The sequence below is a fragment of the Ranitomeya imitator genome, chromosome 5, assembly GCF_032444005.1.
Source record: "Ranitomeya imitator isolate aRanImi1 chromosome 5, aRanImi1.pri, whole genome shotgun sequence".
Taxonomy (NCBI): domain Eukaryota; kingdom Metazoa; phylum Chordata; class Amphibia; order Anura; family Dendrobatidae; genus Ranitomeya; species Ranitomeya imitator.
In genome coordinates this window covers 418,360,748-418,380,852 of record NC_091286.1, presented here as the reverse complement: position 1 = coordinate 418,380,852, position 20,105 = coordinate 418,360,748, and the positions used below count along the sequence as shown (strand labels likewise).

At 41.1% G+C, this 20,105-nt stretch overlaps 1 protein-coding gene across 1 annotated transcript in view; it reads left to right on the top strand.

The window, feature by feature from the left end:
* The window catches only part of LOC138638071 (mucin-4-like), a 369,132-nt gene that overhangs the window by 274,250 nt on the left and 74,777 nt on the right, over positions 1–20,105 (top strand). The window contains exons 90-98 of the mRNA XM_069727053.1: positions 1,895–2,014; positions 2,247–2,366; positions 3,135–3,254; positions 4,358–4,477; positions 5,723–5,842; positions 7,114–7,233; positions 7,463–7,582; positions 15,855–15,974; positions 16,904–17,023. Coding sequence (XP_069583154.1) covers positions 1,895–2,014; positions 2,247–2,366; positions 3,135–3,254; positions 4,358–4,477; positions 5,723–5,842; positions 7,114–7,233; positions 7,463–7,582; positions 15,855–15,974; positions 16,904–17,023 — 1,080 coding nt within the window. The remainder of the gene's footprint in view (positions 1–1,894; positions 2,015–2,246; positions 2,367–3,134; positions 3,255–4,357; positions 4,478–5,722; positions 5,843–7,113; positions 7,234–7,462; positions 7,583–15,854; positions 15,975–16,903; positions 17,024–20,105) is intronic.

The window sequence follows — 20,105 nt, the reverse complement described above, 5'->3', positions numbered from 1 at the left end:
TCGTTCACACTTTATTTGCTCAAGATTTTTGCCTCAGTATTTGTAAGCTAAATTGGCAACCTGATAAATCCCCAGCCAACAGGAAGCCCTCCCCCTGGCAGTATATATTAGCTCACACATACACATAATTGACAGGTTATGTGAATGACAGCTGCCGGATTTCCTACATGGTACATTTCTTGCTCTTGTAGTTTGTCTGCTTATTAATCAGATTTTTATTTTTGAAGGATAATACCAGACTTGTGTGTGTTTTAGGGCGAGTTTCGTGTGTCAAGTTGTGTGTGTTGAGTTGCATGTGGCGACATGCATGTAGCGACTTTTGTGAGATGAGTTTTGTGTGGCGACATGCATGTAGCAACTTTTTGTGTGTCGAGTTGCATGTGACAGGTTAGTGTAGAAAGTTGTGTGCAGCAAGTTTTGCGCATGGCGAGTTCTGCGCGTGGCAAGTTTTATGTGTGGTCCGTTTTGAGTATGTGCAAGTTTTGTGTGAGGCAACTTTTGCATGTGTTGCAACTTTTGTGCATGTGGCAATTTTTCCGCGTGTGCAAGTTTTGCGTGTGGCGAGTTTTCCATTAAGTGAGTTTTGCACGTGTGGCGAGTTTTGCGTGAGCCTAGTTTTGCATGTGGCGAGTTTTGCGCGTGGCGAGTTTTGAGCGGCGACTTTTGTGTTTCGACTTTTATGTGGCGAGGTTGGTGTATGTGTGGTGAAATGTGTGCTGAGGGTGGTATATGTGTTCAAGCATGTGGTAGTGTGTGGCGCATTTTGTGTGTGTGTTCATATCCCCGTGTGGCGAGTATCCCATGTCGGGGCCCCACCTTAGCAACTGTATGGTATATACTCTTTGGCGCCATCACTCTCACTCTTTAAGTCCCCCTTGTTCACATCTGGCAGCTGTCAATTTGCCTCCAAAACTAGACGTGAGACTGTGCAAAATTTTGTGGCTGTAGCTGCGACGGTGCAGATGCTAACCCCGGACATACACACATGCACACACATTCAGCTTTATATATTAGATATGGCCCCTTTGTAGCAGTTAAGAGTTGTCCAGTATTGGACGTTCCACGTAACTGTTTGGCAAAGTGCAGTTACTGACAGTCTTCTACATAAGTATCCTGACTAAAATGCATACAATGAGGTGTACTTATTAATGGGTGTCAAAAACAAATGGGTGAGCCTAGGTGTACATGTTAAACAACACTTTGATATACTGCTGTGCCGTAGAATGGTAACATCATGCTCGTATGAGATAGAAAAATAATATATTAGATCTTATAAAGAATATTTTTATCACTCTTTCATACATAAATTACTAACAATTCACTTCAAACCTGTGGAAAATAAACTGAAGTTCAGTCTTATCTTATCTTGTGAGTTGCAAATAAATAACTGTAGGGATTAACTCTTTCTGGTAGGCATCAGGCCTTAGGTAGCGTTCACACAAGCAATGCAGTTTTGGTCCAAACGCGTGCAGTTTTTATTGAGACAAATTAATAAAAATAAATCTCTAGCCGTGTCCAGGTTCTAAGTAAACAGAACATATCCTGGCTACTCATACACAAAAGAGCTAGTCCCAGCTCGGCCAAACAAGATGGCTATTGTCCATAGCAACCAACGATACTTGCGTTTCTCTGCACACGGCCTGTGCAGACTCTTCTCAGACAGATTCTGACCACTCTATAGCTCCAAAACACATCCAGTGTGGTCAGCTTCCCTAACCTAGTTATATGAATGGCTAGACAGGTGATCAAATCAGAAACTGTAGAGCTACGATTTAACCCTAGCCTACCTGGCTTTGCTACACAACTTACATGTTTTCAGTAGTAAATTTTTATTTTCACATATACGTCTATTGTTTTACCCTCTGATAATAGTGAAACATGTTACATTGATCAGGTAACGGGACCCACTGTGAGGATATTAATGAATGTGAGACCGGCAATGATTGTTCAAGTAATGCAAACTGCACTAACACAATAGGAAATTACACCTGTGATTGTAATGATGGATTCTCAGGTAAGTTCTGATTAATCTCATTAATTCCTATTTTCCTTTTTTTTATTAGATTTTAATGTCTAGTCTATTATTCTATTCAATGCAGCAGTTATCCTACTCAAAATGTCTGAGTGTTTCTGTAATCTGTGTAAAATATAATTTAATAACTATAAAAGAAACCTTCATTTTAAGCTCCATAAATATGTTCCTGTAATTATTATACATCATTCATTATATTATGCTCTTTTCCTAGGTGATGGATATAACTGTGAGGCACTGACACCATGCCAGAATGACAGTATCTGTTCTCCTGATGCAACGTGTAGTAACAGGACCGGAGACCTCTTATGTACATGTAATGGTGGATACCAAGGTAATCACTTATCACTGTAGATGTCTGTATATACAGCCATTCACTTGTCGGCATCTGCAGTTAATAGCTCTCCAATTACAATGACAAAACCGTAAATGACACATACTGTGCAAGAACAGCATATGGGCCAACTGCCTTCTAACTCATCATAGTGCACCGGTTTACATAGCTGTGACTGAAGCTGCTTGGGGCTGTGGAGGTGATAGTGGCCCATTTACCCTGGGGGGTGCGCATATCATTAGTGCAACATGTGCAGCCGCACGGGGCCCAAATCCACCTTCAGATCAGCATGTAGATCCTGCCTTAGACACAAAGAAGGGCCCATACTGTTCTTGCACAGGGGCCCTCTTCCATCTGTGTCTGCCACTGCCTTTACCACTTGGACCCTTGTGTGGCTGCACAGGTTGCCCCAATAATAAGTCCGTCCCTGACACACACATTTAGGATTATATTACACTGACAGACGAGGCTGTAACAGTCTGTATATTAATGATGGGTGAGGATGTCACTCAATATTTGCATTTAGTATTTTGATAAATTGATTTTACCAGTAGTAATTTTTTTTTCAATGACTAAAACAAAGTGACTTTGATACGTGTCTGTATGATTTGCGTTTTTTTAGTGCAGTCTAATAGACTTTGGCTGCAGTTTTTTCCACAGAATTTAGCACCCTCCAATGATCCTTTATGACCATATTGTAAGACAAGTGTGTATGAGCTCTTAATCACAGGCTTCAGTAATAAGTCATCATTTCTGTGTTGTGATCAGGTAACGGGTCATATTGTGCTGATATTGATGAATGTGGAGGAAAGAACAACTGTTCAGCTGTCGCCATCTGTAGCAACACAGTGGGAAGTTATATCTGTACATGTCATGCTGGATACACAGGTAAGGACAATACATCAGCAATAAGGAAAAGTAATGGAATTTACAAGTTCATGTTATTTAAGGCTACACTGGAGAAGATGCAATCAATATTATGTACCTGCTAGAGATGGTGCAAATCAATTCACAGGACCGGTTTCAGTTAGTAATCTGTGGCTGTTGGATGGGAGACCTGCAAACTGCCGTTTAATAATAATAACAATAATAATAATAATCTTTACTTATATAGTGGCAACATATTCTGCAGGTTTTTCTATTCAACTGTTCATATATAAGTCATAAGTAGCAATGTTAAAGTTAAACAATAATTAGAGCAAAATAAAGACGACCCTGGTAGTAAGAGTTTACAGTCTACACCGTATGGCATTCCGAGCACACCTTCTGATTAGCCGGTTTGGCCTCAGTTCGTTGTTGCTGTTTGACATCGAAACCAAGCCTTCTAATTAAAAAAAAAAACCGAGCTGGGGATACTGTGGGTAGAATGTAGTTTTCATGGTTTTTGTCTGACAGTCACAAATTGCTGATGTGACCATTGGACCAGGTCATGTGAGTCAAGTCTCACCATCTCTAGTATCTTCCCTTAGAGGAGTGTATATGGGGATCAGGCAATCTCTTGCTTTCAGTAGATTTTCCTTTATTCTTCCCATAACCGGAGAACCTGTGAAAACATGTTTCATTTGTAGGCCTTTTGTTTTAACATTATTAGATTCCTGTTTTACAATACTTGATCAGATAATATATGCAGATTAACATTTTCTTTATCACATCTACCTCTAATGTTCAATCATTAGTTAAAGAGGTAGGAAAGAAACATTAACAGGTGCATGGGTTACTGCCGCACCCGGGCCCTGGGATCAAGGGGGCGTAAAATGTACTTTCAGCCCTTATGAGAAGAGGAATACTATTAAAACATCAGTTATAGTTGCGGGTCTCATTAGAGATGTTGCATTTGATTGCCAATATCTGCACAACAGAGCGGCAAAATACAAAAATAAAATAAAAAAAAATAATTTACTCCGAGGCTACTATTACATTCTGTGTCTAGTTCAACGTGACAAAGTTGGTGAAAAGTTCTTTTTAACTGTAAAGCATCTTATATTACTTAGGTGACGGACTCCACTGTGATGATATTGATGAATGTGAGACCTATGATATCTGCTCACCTAATGCAACCTGCACTAACACTATAGGAAATTACACCTGTGCTTGTAATGATGGATTCTCAGGTGAGTTCTCATTTTCTGAGTAGTGATTTCTGATAATTATAAACAGATAAATCCATGGTTCTATTAAATATCTGATGGAATAAACTGCTGTTCTGGCTTATTGACATGTCATACATGATCTCTAATTTGTGTTCAGTCATTAATTCATTCTTTCTGATTTGCACAATAATAAATTGTCCATGTTTCAGGAATAATTGTTCACGCTCACATTTACCTCTGATGTTACAGATGTAGCATTCTTTAGCTTAACACATAATGCATTACCACTGTGTCCACCAGTGAGTTCCCAACTCTGCTCCCAACGTCAGTCATTGGCTGAAGCAATGAAGTCATGGCTACAGAGCAACAGCGAATCAGAGAGCTCAGTGGCTCCGAGCGGGGCGCTCTCATGTTCCATCTTTATTTTTTATATAGTAAACTGTAGTTAACTACAAAATTGAACTGAAAAGTGATGATACCCCCTTTAACTATGGCATGTTATAGGAAGCTGTAACTGGACACTTAAATGGAACCTCTCAGGTTACTCATGCCCTCCTACTCAGCAGCATTTATCGATGTATCATTAAACCCCCTGTCTAACCAGCCCTGTATAACATAATTCAGTCACCATTTCGTATGCTAATGAGGGCTTTGACTAGTCCGCTAATCTGCTCTCTTTCCATGTTATCATGCCTCTGTGGGTGTGATAACATAATTTACATGAACAACATAATCGCCAGCTCATGCAAATCTCTACATGAGTGTCACAGTGTCTTTGAAGCCGGTTGTTCCCTTCCAAGCTAATGAGGCGCACTGCACATGAATGGAAGCTCAGAAGATGGCTACCGGTCATGCGCACTATGCCTCTGAAGCCGGGCTGTGGATGAGCTGGTGATGATGCCCACAGTAACGTGATAACATGGAAAGAGGGCTGACTAGTCTGGGCAACCAATGCTCTATCTACTAGTCAAAGCCTTCATTATCATATTAAGCAGTGACATTATAATTGCTTTTTTAAAGCATTTATTTAACTGAATTACATTATACAGGACTGGTTATTTAGATAGGTTAACCATACAGAGGTGAATGATGCTGGGTTGGGGGCATGGGGCATCTGACAGGTTCCCTTTAACATAACACATGCCAATAAACATGTCAAGTGTAGGGTCAAGATACAGTTTTTTGCATTAAAATATCCTGCTGCATTGTGGTATGTGCTACATCTGTATATCCTCAGTAAACTGTGATTCATTATATATTCTTCAGGTAACGGGACCCACTGTGATGATATTGATGAATGTGAGACCGGTAATATCTGCTCACCTAATGCAACCTGCACTAACACTATAGGAAATTACATCTGTACTTGTAATGATGGATTCTCAGGTAAGAAAATTAATAATTACATTAAATTATCTCTTTGGTATGAAAGTGGCATTGTCACTATCAGCGGGACTGATATCAGTGAGAGCTTGCTGTCCACACACTGACTGACCCTGTCCCTTCCTGGACCTGCTACTAACTCTCAGTTCCACACAGCAAAAGCACAAAAAGAGGACTTAAAAATCCTCCAAAAATTCAAAAACACAGCAAAACGGCAGAGATGCTTACCTGCCCAGGCCTCCAAACAAATGCACTATCAGGATGCAGTGGACCCATATAGTTAAGATGGTGTCAACACAGGTGCAGGAATACCGATGAGACAAATAGAAGTGCGTAACTAATAGGCTGGTAACCTGGATGCTGTGCATTACCATAGTGTGAACAGCGCCACATGCAAGTCTACATTGTGCATTTATATACCAAGCAACCGCCCCCTCCATGGATTGGTAGGCTGTGAGCGGTTGTCTCATTGGTATTCTTGCACCCGTGTTGCCACCATCTTAACTATATTGGTCCACTGCATTTGTTTGGGGGCCTGGGCAGGTAAGCATCTCTGCCTTTTTGCTGTATTTTTAACTCTCAGTTCCCCCTCACAAACTGGGCAGGTCATTTCAGTTTACAACTAACTGCAGCCCCACTGGGTATCATCCTTTCATAACATACATGAACATCAAATGCAGTTAACCCTTGGAGTGTCAGGGAGCAATCCATCAGCCCCCACCACTGCTTTAGGTATAAAAGTTGCATTGTCACTAATATTGGCTCTGATATCAGTGAGACCTTGGAGTAGATTTACCTTTATTCTTTCCATAAGATGAGAGCCAATGTCAGAATACTAAACATATTGAAGTATTCTCAGGTAAGAAAATGAATGATTGCATTAAATTGTCACTTTGAAATGTAAGATGCCCAAGCGAGGTAGTCGTGGGTCTGCATCTGTTCTTACTCGCTTTGCTTGGTCAAACAAAACAGTTATTGTCCATAGCATCAAGTGATACTTGTGTTTCTCTGCACACGGCCTGTGCAGACTCTTCCCAGACAGATTCTGGCCACTCTTTAGCTCCAAAACACATCCAGTGTGGTCAGTGTCCCTACCATAGTTATATGAATGACTATACATTTGATCTAATCAGAAACTATCGAGCTAGGATTTTAACCCTATCCTACCTGGCCTTGCTACACTACTTATATGTTTCCAGAAGTAAATTTTTATTTTTACATATACTTCTATTGTTACACCTTCTGATAACTGTGAAACATGTTACATTGATCAGGTAACGGGACCCACTGTGATGATATTGATGAATGTGAGTCCGGCAATGACTGTTCATATAATGCAAACTGCACTAACACAATAGGAAATTACACTTGTGTTTGTAAAGATGGATTTTCAGGTAAGTTCTGACTTAATGTCATTGATTATTGTTTTCCTTTTTTATCTTTTAATGGATAGGCTATTATGTTGTTCAATGCAGCATCAATCTTGCTCAAAATGTATAAGTACTTCTGTCAATCTGTGTAAAATATAATTTAATCACTATAACATAATCCTTCATTTTAAGTGCAATAAATATGTTTATTTATTACTTATACATCATTCATTACATTATGCTCATTTTATAGGTGATGGATATTTCTGTGAGGCACTGACACCATGTACAAATGGCAGTGATTGTTCTCCTGATGCAACGTGTAGTAATATATCAGGAAGCTCGTTATGTAAATGTAATGATGGATACCAAGGTAATCACTTATCACTAGAGATGTTTATATATACCACCATTTACTGGATGCCATCTGCAGTTAATAGCTCTCCAATAACAATGACAAAACCATAAATAACATGTGTCAGGGCAGACACAGATAGAAAAGGTCCCCTGTGCAAGAACAGTATATGGGCCTATTGCCTTTCAAAAACTCATCATAACACAACCGGTTGCATGTTTGTGAATGAATCTGATTAGGACTGTGGAGGTGGTAGTGGCTCATTTACTCAGGAGCGCTGAAAACATGGTGTTCATCACCGGCCACCTACGCTGTAAGTAAATAGTTTAAAAAAAACTACGTGGGTTCCCCTGAATTTTTGATAACCAGCCAGGCTAAACTCACAGCTGGGGGTTACAGCCCTAAGCTTTCAGCTTCAGCAAGGCTGGTTATCAATAATAGAGGGGTCCCCACACCGTACTTTTAAATTATTTAAGTAAATAATTCTAACCCCTTCACCGCCAAGGGTAGTTTGCACGTTAATGACCGGGCCAATTTTTACAATTCTGACCACTGTCCCTTTATGAGGTTATAACTTTGGAGTGCTTCAACAGATCCCAGTGATTCGGACCTTGTTTTCTTGTAACATATTGTTCTTCATGATAGTCATAAAATATATTTTATTTTACTAGTGTTTATTTGTGAAAAAAATGGAAATGTGGCAAAAATTTGGAAAATTTCCCAATCTTTCAACTTTGAATTTTCATACCCTTAAATTACAGAGATATGTTACACAAAATACTTTATAGGTAACATTTCCCACATGTCTACTTTACATCAGCACAATTTTGTAACCAACATTTTTTTTTGTTAGGAAGTTATAAGGGTTAAAATTGACCAGCGATTTCTCATTTTTACAACACAATTTTTTTTAGGGACCCAATCACATTTGAAGTCACTTTGAGGGGTTTATATGATAGAAATGACCCAAAAGTGACACCATTCTAAAAACTGCGCTCCTCAATGTGCTCAAAACCACATTTAAGAAGTTTATTAACCCTTCAGCTGCTTTACAGGAATTTTTGGAATGATTAAAAAAAATGAACATTTAACTTTTTTTCATTTAAAAAATTACTTCAGATCCAATTTGTTTTATTTTAGGTAAGAGGAAGAATTGGACCCAAAAAGTTGTTGTACAATTTGTCCTGAGTACTCGGATACCCCATATGTGGGGGTAAACCACTGTTTGGGCGCATGGCAGAGCTTGTAAAGGAAGGAGCGCCATTTGACATTTCAATGTGAAATTGGCTTTAATTGAGATAGGATGCCATGTCTTATTTGGAGAACCCTTGATGTGCTTAAACAGTGGATAGCCCCCACAAGTGACACCATTTTGGAAAGTAGACCCCCTAAGGAACTTATATAGATGTGTGGAGAGCACTTTGGACTCCAAAGTGCTTCACAGAAGTTTATAATGTAGAGCTATAAAATAAAAGTCATATTTTTTTACACTAAAATGATCTTTCTGCTCCCAATTTTTTATTTTCCCAAGGCTAATAGGAGAAATTGGACCTCAAAACTTGTTGGGCAATTTTTCTTGAGTACGCTGATACCCCATATGTGGGGATAAACCACTGTTTGGGCGCATGGCAGTGCTCGTAAGGGAAGGAGCATTGTTTGACTTTTTCAACACAGAATTGGCTGGAATTGAGATTAGACGCCATATCGTGTTTAGAGAGCCCATGATGTCCCTAAACAGTGGAAACCCCCCACAAGTGGCTCCATTTTTGAAACTAGATAACCTAAGGAACCTATCTAGTTGTGTGGTGTGCACTTTGAACCTGGAATTGTTCCACTAAATTTTACAATGTAGAGCCGTGAAAATTAAACAATCATTTTTTTCCACAAAAAATGATCTTTTAGTCCACAATTTTTTATTTTCCTAAGGGTATCCAGAGAAATGTTCTTGTGCAAATTGTCCTAAGTTTGCTGATATGCCATATGTGGGGGGAACCACTGTTTGGGCGCATGGCAGAGCTCAGAAGGGTGCTCTGCGGGCATCATGTTGCATTTGCAGAGACCCTGATGTACCTAAACAATAGAACCCCCACACAAGTGACTCCATAATAGAAAATAGACCCCAAAGCAACTTATCTAGATGTGTTGTGAGAGCTTTGAACCCCAAGTGTTTCACTAAAGTTTCCACAAAAATGACTTTTTAGCCACCAATTTTGTATTTTCCTAAGGGTAACAGTGGGAATTGGACAGCAGGAGTTGTTGTGCAATTTGTCCTGAATACGCTGATACCCAATATTTTGGGGGGACCATCAATTAGGCACATGGCAGAGCTCGGAAGGGAAGGAGCACCGTTTTGGAATGCAGACTTTGATGGAATGGTCTGTGGGCATCAAATTGCGTTTTCAGAGCCCCTGATGTAATAATAATAATAATCTTTATTTATATAGCGCCAACATATTCCGCAGCGCTTTACAGTTTAACAGTTTCAAACACAAAAGTCATAAGTAACAACGTTAACAATACAATAATTAAAGCAAAATAAGACGACCCTGCTCGTGAGAGCTTGCAATCTACAATGAGGTGGGGGAGATGCAAAGTACAGGTGTGTATTTACAATGATGTATTTACAATGAGGGTCCAGCCATCTTCAGGGGTTGGGGAATAGATGGGGATAGTGAATGGGCTACACACACACAAACATAACATAACTTTGATTAGTGAACGTGATAGGCCGCTCTGAACAAATGTGTTTTGAGCGAGCGCCTAAAACTATGCAAATTATGGATGGTCCTAATATCTTGGGGTAGAGCATTCCAGAGGATTGGCGCAGCACGGGAGAAGTCTTGGAGTCGGGAGTGGGAGGTACGGATTAGTGCAGAGGTTAATCGAAAGTCATTTGCAGAGCGCAGTGATCTGTTAGGCTGATAGACAGAAATGAGGGAGGAGATGTAAGGGGGTGCCGCACTGTGGAGAGCTTTGTGGGTGAGAACAAGTACTTTGAATTGTATCCTGTAATGAATGGGTAGCCAGTGTAACGACTGGCGAAGAGCGGACGCGTCCGAGTAACGATAAGCCAGATGGACGACCCTGGCTGCTGCATTAAGGATGGACTGGAGAGGGGAAAGTCGAGTGAGGGGGAGGCCAATTAATAGAGCGTTACAGTAGTCCAGACGGGAGTGGATCAGGGCGATAGTGAGGGTTTTAGCTGTCTCCATGGTGAGAATAGGGCGGATTCTAGAGATGTTCTTTAGGTGTAAGCGGCACGAGCGAGCAAGAGATTGTATATGGGAGGTGAAGGAGAGATCGGAGTCAAACATAACACCCAGACAGCGCGCCTGCTGCCGGGTTGTTATTATGGTGCCAGGGAAATGTCAGATTTAGGGAGGTTAGTAGATGGTGGGAGCAGAAGAAGTTCAGTTTTGGAGAGGTTGAGTTTCAGATAGAGAGCGGACATGATGTTGGAGACTGCGGACAGACAGTCAGTGGCGTTCTGTAGTACAGCGGGGGTAAGGTCAGGGGATGACGTATATAGTTGTGTGTCGTCGGCATAAAGATAGTACTGAAAGCCAAATCTGCTGATGGTCTGTCCAATTGGGGCCGTGTAGAGAGAGAACAGAAGGGGGCCAAGGACTGAGCTCTGAGGTACCCCAACAGTGAGAGGAAGAGGAGATGAAGTGGAGCCAGAGAACAGAACACTGAAGGAGCGGTCAGAAAGGTAGGAGGAGAACCAGGAGAGAGCAGTGTCCTTAATGCCTAGTGACTGGAGCCTAGAGAGAAGGAGAGGGTGGTCAACAGTGTCAAAAGCTGCAGAAAGGTTGAGAAGAATGAGCAGAGAGTGGTCACCATTACGTTTTGCTGTCAGAAGGTCATTGGTCACTTTGATGTACAGAATTAATCCCCCACAAGTAAACCCATATTGAAAATTAGACCCCCAAAGGATCTTATCTAGATATGTTGTGAGAACTTTGACCCTCCAAGTGTTTCACTACAGTTTATAATGCAGAGCAGTGAAAATAAAAAATCTTTTTTTTTCACAAAAATGATTTTTAACCAAGGGTAAAAGGAGAAATTGGACCCCAAAAGTTGTTGTCCAATTTGTCCTTAGTACGCTGATACCCCATATGTGGGAGAAAACCACTGTTTGGGTGCACAGCAGAGCTCAGAAGGGAAGGAGCACCGTTTTACTTTTTAAATGCAGAATTGGCTGGAATTGAGATCGGACGCCATGTCGCGTTTGGAGAGCCCCTGATTTGCCTAAACAGTGGGAACCCCCCCCAATTCTAACTCCAACCCTAACCCCAACACACCCCTAATCCCAACCCTAACCACACCTTTAACCCAACACACCCCTAAGCCTAATCCCAACCCTAACCATAACCCTAAACACACCCCCAACCCTGACACACCCCTATCCCTAATCCCAACCTTAACCCCAACCATAAACATAATCCAAACACTAACCCCTAGTCTAGCCCCAACCCTTACCCAACTTTAGCCCCCACCCTAACCCTAACTTTAGCCCCATCCCTAACCCTAACTTTAGCCCCAACCCCAACCCTAACCCTAACTTTAGCCCCAATCCTAACCCTAATGGGAAAATGGAAATAAATACTTTTTTATCTTATTATTTTTTCCTTACTTAGGGGGTGATAAAGGGTGGCTTGATTTACTAATTACAGCGGGTTTTTATGTTTGGCAGCTGTCACACACTAAAAGACGCTTTTTATTGCAAAAAATTGTTTTTGCATCACCACATTTTGAGAGCTATCATTTTTTACATATTTTGGACCACAGAGTCGTGTGAGGTCTTGTTTTTTGCTGGACGAGTTGACATTTTTATTGGTACCATTTTCGGGCACATGACATTTTTTGATTGCTTTTTATTCCGCTTTTTGTGAGACAGAATGAACAAAAACCAGCAATTCATGAATTTCTTTTGGGGGTGGGCGTGTATACCACTCCGTGTTTGGTAAAATTCATAAAGCAGTTTTATTCTTCGGGTCAGTACGATAACAGTGATACCTCATTTATATCATATTTTATGTTTTGGCGCTTTTATACAATAAAAACTATTTTATATAAAAAATAATTATTTTTGCAATGCTCTTTTCTAAGGGCTATAACTTTTTTCTTTTTTCGCTGATGACGCTGTATCATTTTTTGAGGGACAAGATGATGTTTTCAGTGTTTTTGATTGCGTGTTATTCCACTTTTTGTTCGGCGATATGATGAGAAAGCATTGTTTTTTGCCTCGTTTTTTTTTAGAGTGTTCATATAGTGTTCACTGAAGGGGTTAACTAGTGGGACAGTTTTATAGGTCAGGTCATTACAGACGCGTCGATACTAAATATGTGTACTTTTATTGTTTTTTTTTTTAAATTACATACAGAAATGTATTTATTGGAACAATTTTTACGCACTGTGTCAGATCAGCGATCTGACAGGCTGTGAAGGAGGCTTGCCAGCGCCTGCTCTCAGCAGGCACTGAGAAGCCTCATCCCTGCAGGACCCGGAAGGACCCTGTGGCCATCTTGGATCTGGGGCCATCACATCGCATTGTTTTGAGGGTCTCAGGGAAACACCCAGGGAGCCCCCTCCCTGCGCGATGCTTCCCTATGCCACCAGAATGCTGCAATCTTGTTTGATTGCAGTGTTCCTGGGGTTAAAGTGCTGGGAGAGGTCCATGACCGCTCCTGACACATAGTACCAGGTGTCAGCTGTGAGAATCAACTGATACCTGGGGCCATGATCAGCCGTGCTCCCCTGAGACTGCGGCTGATCACATGTGATGCACTATTCTGTCCATGGGAAGTAAGGCCCAGTTCACATGAATGGAACAATACATCCAATGGTAGAAAGGGGTTAAAAACGGCTTGGGGTGCCCTTCATTTTTGAAAACTAGCCAAGGTAAAAAAAAAGACAGCTGGGGGCTTGTATTCTCAGTCTGGAAAGAGACCATGAATATTGGCTCCCAGTCTAAAAGTAGCAGCACCCAAAAAAGGCACATCTATTACATGCGTCAGTTCTGGTTCTTTGCCCGGCTCTTCCCATTTGCCCTGCAGCAGTGACAGGTGGGGTTCATATTTGTGGGGTTGATGTTACCATTGTATTGTCAGGTGATATCAAGTGCATAGATTAGTAATGGGAAGTGTCTGTAAGATACCTATCCATTACTAATCCAATAGTTATATGGTAAAAGAAGACACAGCCAGGATAAGGTCTATTATTTGAAATGAAACAAAACACACTTTTTCTTTTTTATTTAAAAATAACAAACACAGTTGTACTCACCTAATGCTCAATTCCACTGAATCCCTCTTCTCCTGTAGTAAAAGAAAAATAAAAAAAACAACAATATCTCTCACCTGTCCATCACTCTGTCCCATGCCGTAATCCATGTCTGGGGGATAAATAGTTTTCAACCTGGACGGTGCCAAGATGCAACCGTCCAGGCTGAGAACCACTGGAGAATGAGCTGCTGTGAGTGCACCATCAGTGACTAGTGGGGATGTAATCGAGGTTACTGCCGGTCACTTCGGCTGAATTCCCAGCCGGGATGAACTGCAGTGACATCGGTGAGATCTCCGCTAGCACAGTGAGAAAAAGTCTCACGGTGTAGAGGTGAGTTCACCACAGTTCACTGAGAGAATTTCACTTCACATGCCACCGCCACAAGGCAAGTGGGAAGAGCCTGACAAGCGTCAGAATTGGTGCACCAAATTGATGTGCCTTTTCTGGGCGGCTGCGGGCTGCTATTTTTAGGCTGCAGGGGGGCAATACCCATAGCCCTTTTCCAGCCTGAAAATACCAGCCCCCAGCTGTCTGCTTTAGCTTGGCTTGTTGCAAAGAATGGAGGGAACCCATGCCATTTTTTTAATTATTTACTTAAATAATTAAAAAAATATGGCATCGGTACCTCTCTGTTCTTGATAACAAGCCTTGCTGAAGCTGACAGCTTGCAGCCCCCAGCTGTAAGTATTGCCCTGCCAGTTGTCAAAAATACTGGGGAACACATGACTTTGTTTTTTTAATTATTTACAGCGTAGGAACGGCTGATGAATACTCTCATACTCCTGCTCTCACTGTTAGTAGCATCAGCATACGTCATCGGATGGGAGCAGTAGTCCCATCTGCGGGCTCACGCTGTCATTTAACAGCGTGGGAAGCGGTGTGTACCACGCTGTCATGCACATGACAGCAGGACAAACATTGGATGTTCGGGGGCTGAACCCAAACAGCAATACTGACTTCCTGGTGAAGTCCGTGTACGATGTCTGTACCCGAACAGTAGGTGTTCGGTACGGACGCCAAACTTTACTGTTTGGGTTTGCCCATCTTTAATCATTAGTGCAAGCAGGTCCTGTCTCAGACAGAAAGAAGGGCCCATACTGTTCTTACACAGAGGCCCTCTTCCGTCTGTGTCTGCCACTGCCTTTACCACTTGAGCCCCTGTGTGGGTTCACAGGTACGGACGCCGAACTTTACTGTTTGAGTTTGCCCATCTTTAATCATTAGTGCAAGCAGGTCCTGTCTCAGACAGAAAGAAGGGCCCATACTGTTCTTACACAGAGGCCCTCTTCCGTCTGTGTCTGCCACTGCCTTTACCACTTGAGCCCCTGTGTGGGTTCACAGGTTTCAACAATAGTATGTCTGTCGCTGAGACAAACATTCAGGTTTATATTACACTGACGGAAGGGGCTGTAATATTCTGTATATTGATGTGTGAGGATTAGTGATGAGCGAGTGTGCTTGTTACTCGTGCTTTCCGAGCATGCTCGGGTGTTCTTTAGGTATCTTGGGCATGCGCGTATATTATGTTTGAGTCCCCTCAGCTGCATGATTTGTGGCTTCTAGACAGCCTGAATACAAGTGGGGATTTCCTAACAAACAGGCAATCCCTGCATGTGTTCAGGTTGTCTAACAACCGCAAATCATGCAGCTGCGGAGACTCAAATATAATATACGAGCATGCCCAAGATACTCGGAGAACACCCTAGCATGCTCGGAAAACATGAGTAACAAACACACTCACTCATCACTAGTGAGGAAGTCAGACAGATAGATTGAGTTTATCATTGTTTACTTTTCCTAAATTATTAAAATCTAGTGACTTTGATACGTGTTTGTATAATTTGGCTTTTCTTTTGTGCAGACTGATAAACATTGTCTGCAGATTGTTTCACAGAATTCAGCATCGTTCAAATATCCTTTCTTACCATATTTTAAGACAAGTGTGGATGAGATATTAATCACAGGCTTCAATAATCAGTCATCATTTTTGTGTTGTGATCAGGTAATGGTTCATATTGTGCTGATATTGATGAATGTGGAGGAAAGAACAACTGTTCAGCTGTCGCCAACTGTAGTAACACAGTGGGAAGTTATATCTGTACATGTAATCCTGGATACACAGGTAATAATCATACATCAGCAATATGTGAAAGTAAAGGATGTAACAAGATTATGTTATTTAAGACAACACTGGAGAAGAGGCAATCAATATTATGTACCTTATAGAGATGGTGCAAATCAATACACAGGACCTGTTTCAGCAGCCGAGTCAGTAATTTGTGGCTGTCGGACAGGAGACCTGTGAGCTGCCCCTTACCTTATGGCATCTCGAGCACCCCTTCTGGTGAGATGGATTGGCCTCCCCTCTTTGTTGCGGTTTGACATCGCACCAAACCAGCTAATAAAAAAAAGAAGAGCTGGGAATGCTGCAGGTAGGAGGAAGTTTTCATGGCTTTTATCTGACACTGACAGTCATAAAATGCTGATGTGACCATTGGACCAGGTCATGTGAGTTAATTTGCACCATCTCTAGTATCTTCCCTTAGAGGAGTATATATGGATTGGGCAATCTTTTCCTTTCAGTGCATTTTCCTTTGTTCTTCTCATAACAGAGAACCTGTCAAAACATGTTTAATTTGTGAATCTGATGTTTTATTTTTAAATTCCTGTTTTTGAATACTTGATCAGATAATATATGCAGATTATCATTTTCTTTATCACATCTACCTGTAATGTTTTATCATTATTTAAAGAGGGAGGAATCGAACAGCAATGGGTGCATGGGTTACAGCCGCACCTGGACCCTGGGGTCTAGGGGGCCTAAAAGATACTTTCAGTCTATATAAGAAGAGGAATACTATTAAACACCAGTTATAGTTGTGGGTCTCATTAGAGATATTACATTTGATTGCTAATATCTACACAACAGAATTGCAATATATATATATTTTTTATTTTACACTGAGGCTACTATTACATTGTGCGTCTAGTTCAACATGACAAAGTTGGTAAAAAGTTCTTTTCAACTGTAAAACATTTTACATTAATTAGGTGATGGACTCCACTGTGATGATATTGATGAATGTGAGACCAATAATATCTGCTCACCTAATGCAACCTGCACTAACACAATAGGAAATTACACCTGTGCTTGCAATGTTGGATTCTCAGGTTAGTCCTCATTTTCCAGGTATCGAATTCTAATAATTTAAACAGATAAATGCATGGTTCTATTAAAAATCTGATGGAATGAACTGCAGTTCAGTCTAATCTACATGTCATACATGATCTCTAATTTGTGTCCAGTCATTAATTAATTCTTGATTCTGAGTTACACAATAATATACTGTTGATATGTTTCAGGAATAATTTTTCACATTCATCTTGGATGTTAAAAATGTATTATTCTTTAGCTTAACACATACTGCATTAAAGGGGTTGTTCCCTTTCAGTTACGTTTTCCATAGCAGACGGCTATAGAAGACAACAAACCAAGTTGACCTCTCATTCCCTGTGTCCACCAGTGAGTTTCCACCTCTACTGCCAGTGTCAGTCATTGGCTGAAGCATTGAAGTCATGGCTACAGAGTAGAGATGACCGAATATTTCAAAATTCGGTTTTGGCTCAAGATCATTGAATTTGCAATATTCACCGATTCAATCACCGAATATAGCCAAACATACACAGCACAAAAGCCAGTGTTTCCCACACTGTTGAAACACCAGTGTAGTGCTTCTGATCGGTGGTAACGTTACCACTGGTAGATTGTTACCGCCGTCAGAGCCCTGCTGGGTTACACTATCAGATGTTGGCATGACCCTGCAGAGATGCAGTGACCCGTGGTAAAAAGCTTACTGCAGGTCAGCAGGCTCCAGCTGATGAGATACTATTTCTCCCATCAGCCTGTGTCTCCTGTTACTGATAACAGTGACAGCATGTGCTGCTGATGAGAGAGGTAGTCTCTCATCAGCTGGCACCTGCGGTCAACGTAAAAAAAAAAAAAACCTTGCCGCTGCCAGATCGCTGCTGATATCTGACAGCGAGACCCTGCAGAGATACTGTGAAATGCAGCGGTGATCCACGGTAAAAAGCTTACCGCTGGTCAGCAGACAATGTCTGATGATAGACTACTAATGCCATCAGGCTATGTCTGCTGTCACTAAAAACAGTGATGGCAGGAGCTGCTGATGGGAGATGTAGTCTCTCGCCACCTGGCGCCTGTGCTCAAAGTTAAAAAAATAAAATAAAACGCATTATACTCACCTAACACCAAATCCCCAATTCCTGCCTTTAAAAAAATGTAAAATAAAAAAGCAGCATATATTCACCTTAACGCCTAATCCCTGATGCCCATATTTTCTGGAAATATCAAAATTAATAAACCACCATATACTCACCTGTCTGCTATAGTCCACGTAATCCTGAGTGTCCCACGGCTATCTCACTTGTAGAACAGTCATATCAGGAGATGTGACTGCTCTACTCAGCCACCAGCGATACACTGACAGGAAGGTCATCTGACAGGTAATCGCTTCCGCAGTGTATCACTGAGCTGCCGTGAAAGTGGTCGCACGATTTCATGATGAACTCCGGTGAACTTTTTCGCACAGTAGTGGTACCATAAGTGAGAATACCGGAGCTCATCAGCTGATGAACTCGTGTGACCTCTGTCAAGGCAGCTCTGTGCTAGACACTTCCGGAGCAACTACATGAATCACTGGCAGTCTTTGAGAGCAGTCACATCAGTGACATTATGGATTATTTTTTCTGCGGACAGGTGAGGAATATTGTGGTGGTTTATTTTATTTTTTTGCAGGAGACGTTGGTACCAGTGGATTAGGTGTTTGAGTATGGTTTAATTTAAATTCAATAAAGGAGTTGGTGTAATTTCAAATAAAGGACTTTCTTCTGTGTGTGTGTTTTTTTATAATATCACTATAGGGTTAGTAATTGGGGCATCTTATAGATGCCTCTCCTTTAGTAACCTGTGAGCTTAATGTTACCTGACAATACAAAGGTGACATCAGCCCCCCCCCAAACAATACCCCACTTTCCCCACTTGCCACCGCTACAGGGCAAGTTAGAAGAGTGAGGCTAAGTGCCAAATTTGGCATTTTCTGGGGTGGCTGAGAGCTGATGTTTTTAGTCGGGGAAGGGGCCAATATCCATGACTTTTTCCTAGGCTGTTAAGATCAGCCCCCAGCTGTCTGCGTAGTCTTTGGTTGTTAGATTTTATAGGGGGACCCTATGTCAATTTTTTTCTGGGGTCCCCCTGTAAACTAGCCAATAAAAGCTAAGCATATCAATTTTTTTCTGGGGTCCCCCTGTAAACTAGCCAGTAAAAGCTAAGCAATCAGCTGGGAGCTGATATTAATAGCCTGGGAACTATTATGGCTATTTGCTAATTCCCAGAATATTAACATCAGCCCTCAGCCATCGGCTTTCCCTCTTTTGGTTCTGAAAATTAGGCGGGAGCCCACTCAATTTATTTTAATTTTTTTGTAAAAATTAATAGTCGCTGTTTAGTTACAGCCTATGTAGTTTCATTCAGTTAGCGCTCCTACATAGGCTGGTTACAGTGTTTTTATACATGTCTGCGTGTATTTGTGTATGTGCATGTCTGTGTGTGCATGTGTGTGTGTTTACTTACCGATTTAGTAATGAGGGTATCTGGCTCACACTTTTTTAATTACTAAACCTATGGCTTGGTGTCAATAACAGCCATTGACACCAATTCCAAATCCCATTACTTTAGTGCTACTGCATCAGAATTAAAAAAAGAAAGTGTTGAACCGAGAAATTACATCACAAAACTTTTTTTTAAATCTCTTTATTTAGCTCAACAAAGCCTTTATTGTTGTACAAAAACACATACAAAATCGTGGCAAAAAAGTGCCAAAAAAAGCAGCAAAACGTGTTTTTGCCGCAGCATTTTTGCTATCAAGAGATGCAGAACGACTTACCGAAAAAAAACACCCCTAATAAGATCTAATCTTTATTAAATATACAAAGATAAGAGAATCCCCAACATGGATTTTTCCTTTAAATAGATTGCCTCACAACCTGGGCCAAAGGACATACTGAGAAAGACAGATTATCTAATCAATAAATATACTCAGCTCTACAATCAAATAGTAAACAAATATTGAAATATCAAAAAGAACCCCTAATATGATATAAATATATGGGGGTATGCCCAGTAAAAAAGCCTACCAAACCAAAGCAAAGTTGACAGTACCTCAATGTTTAAATA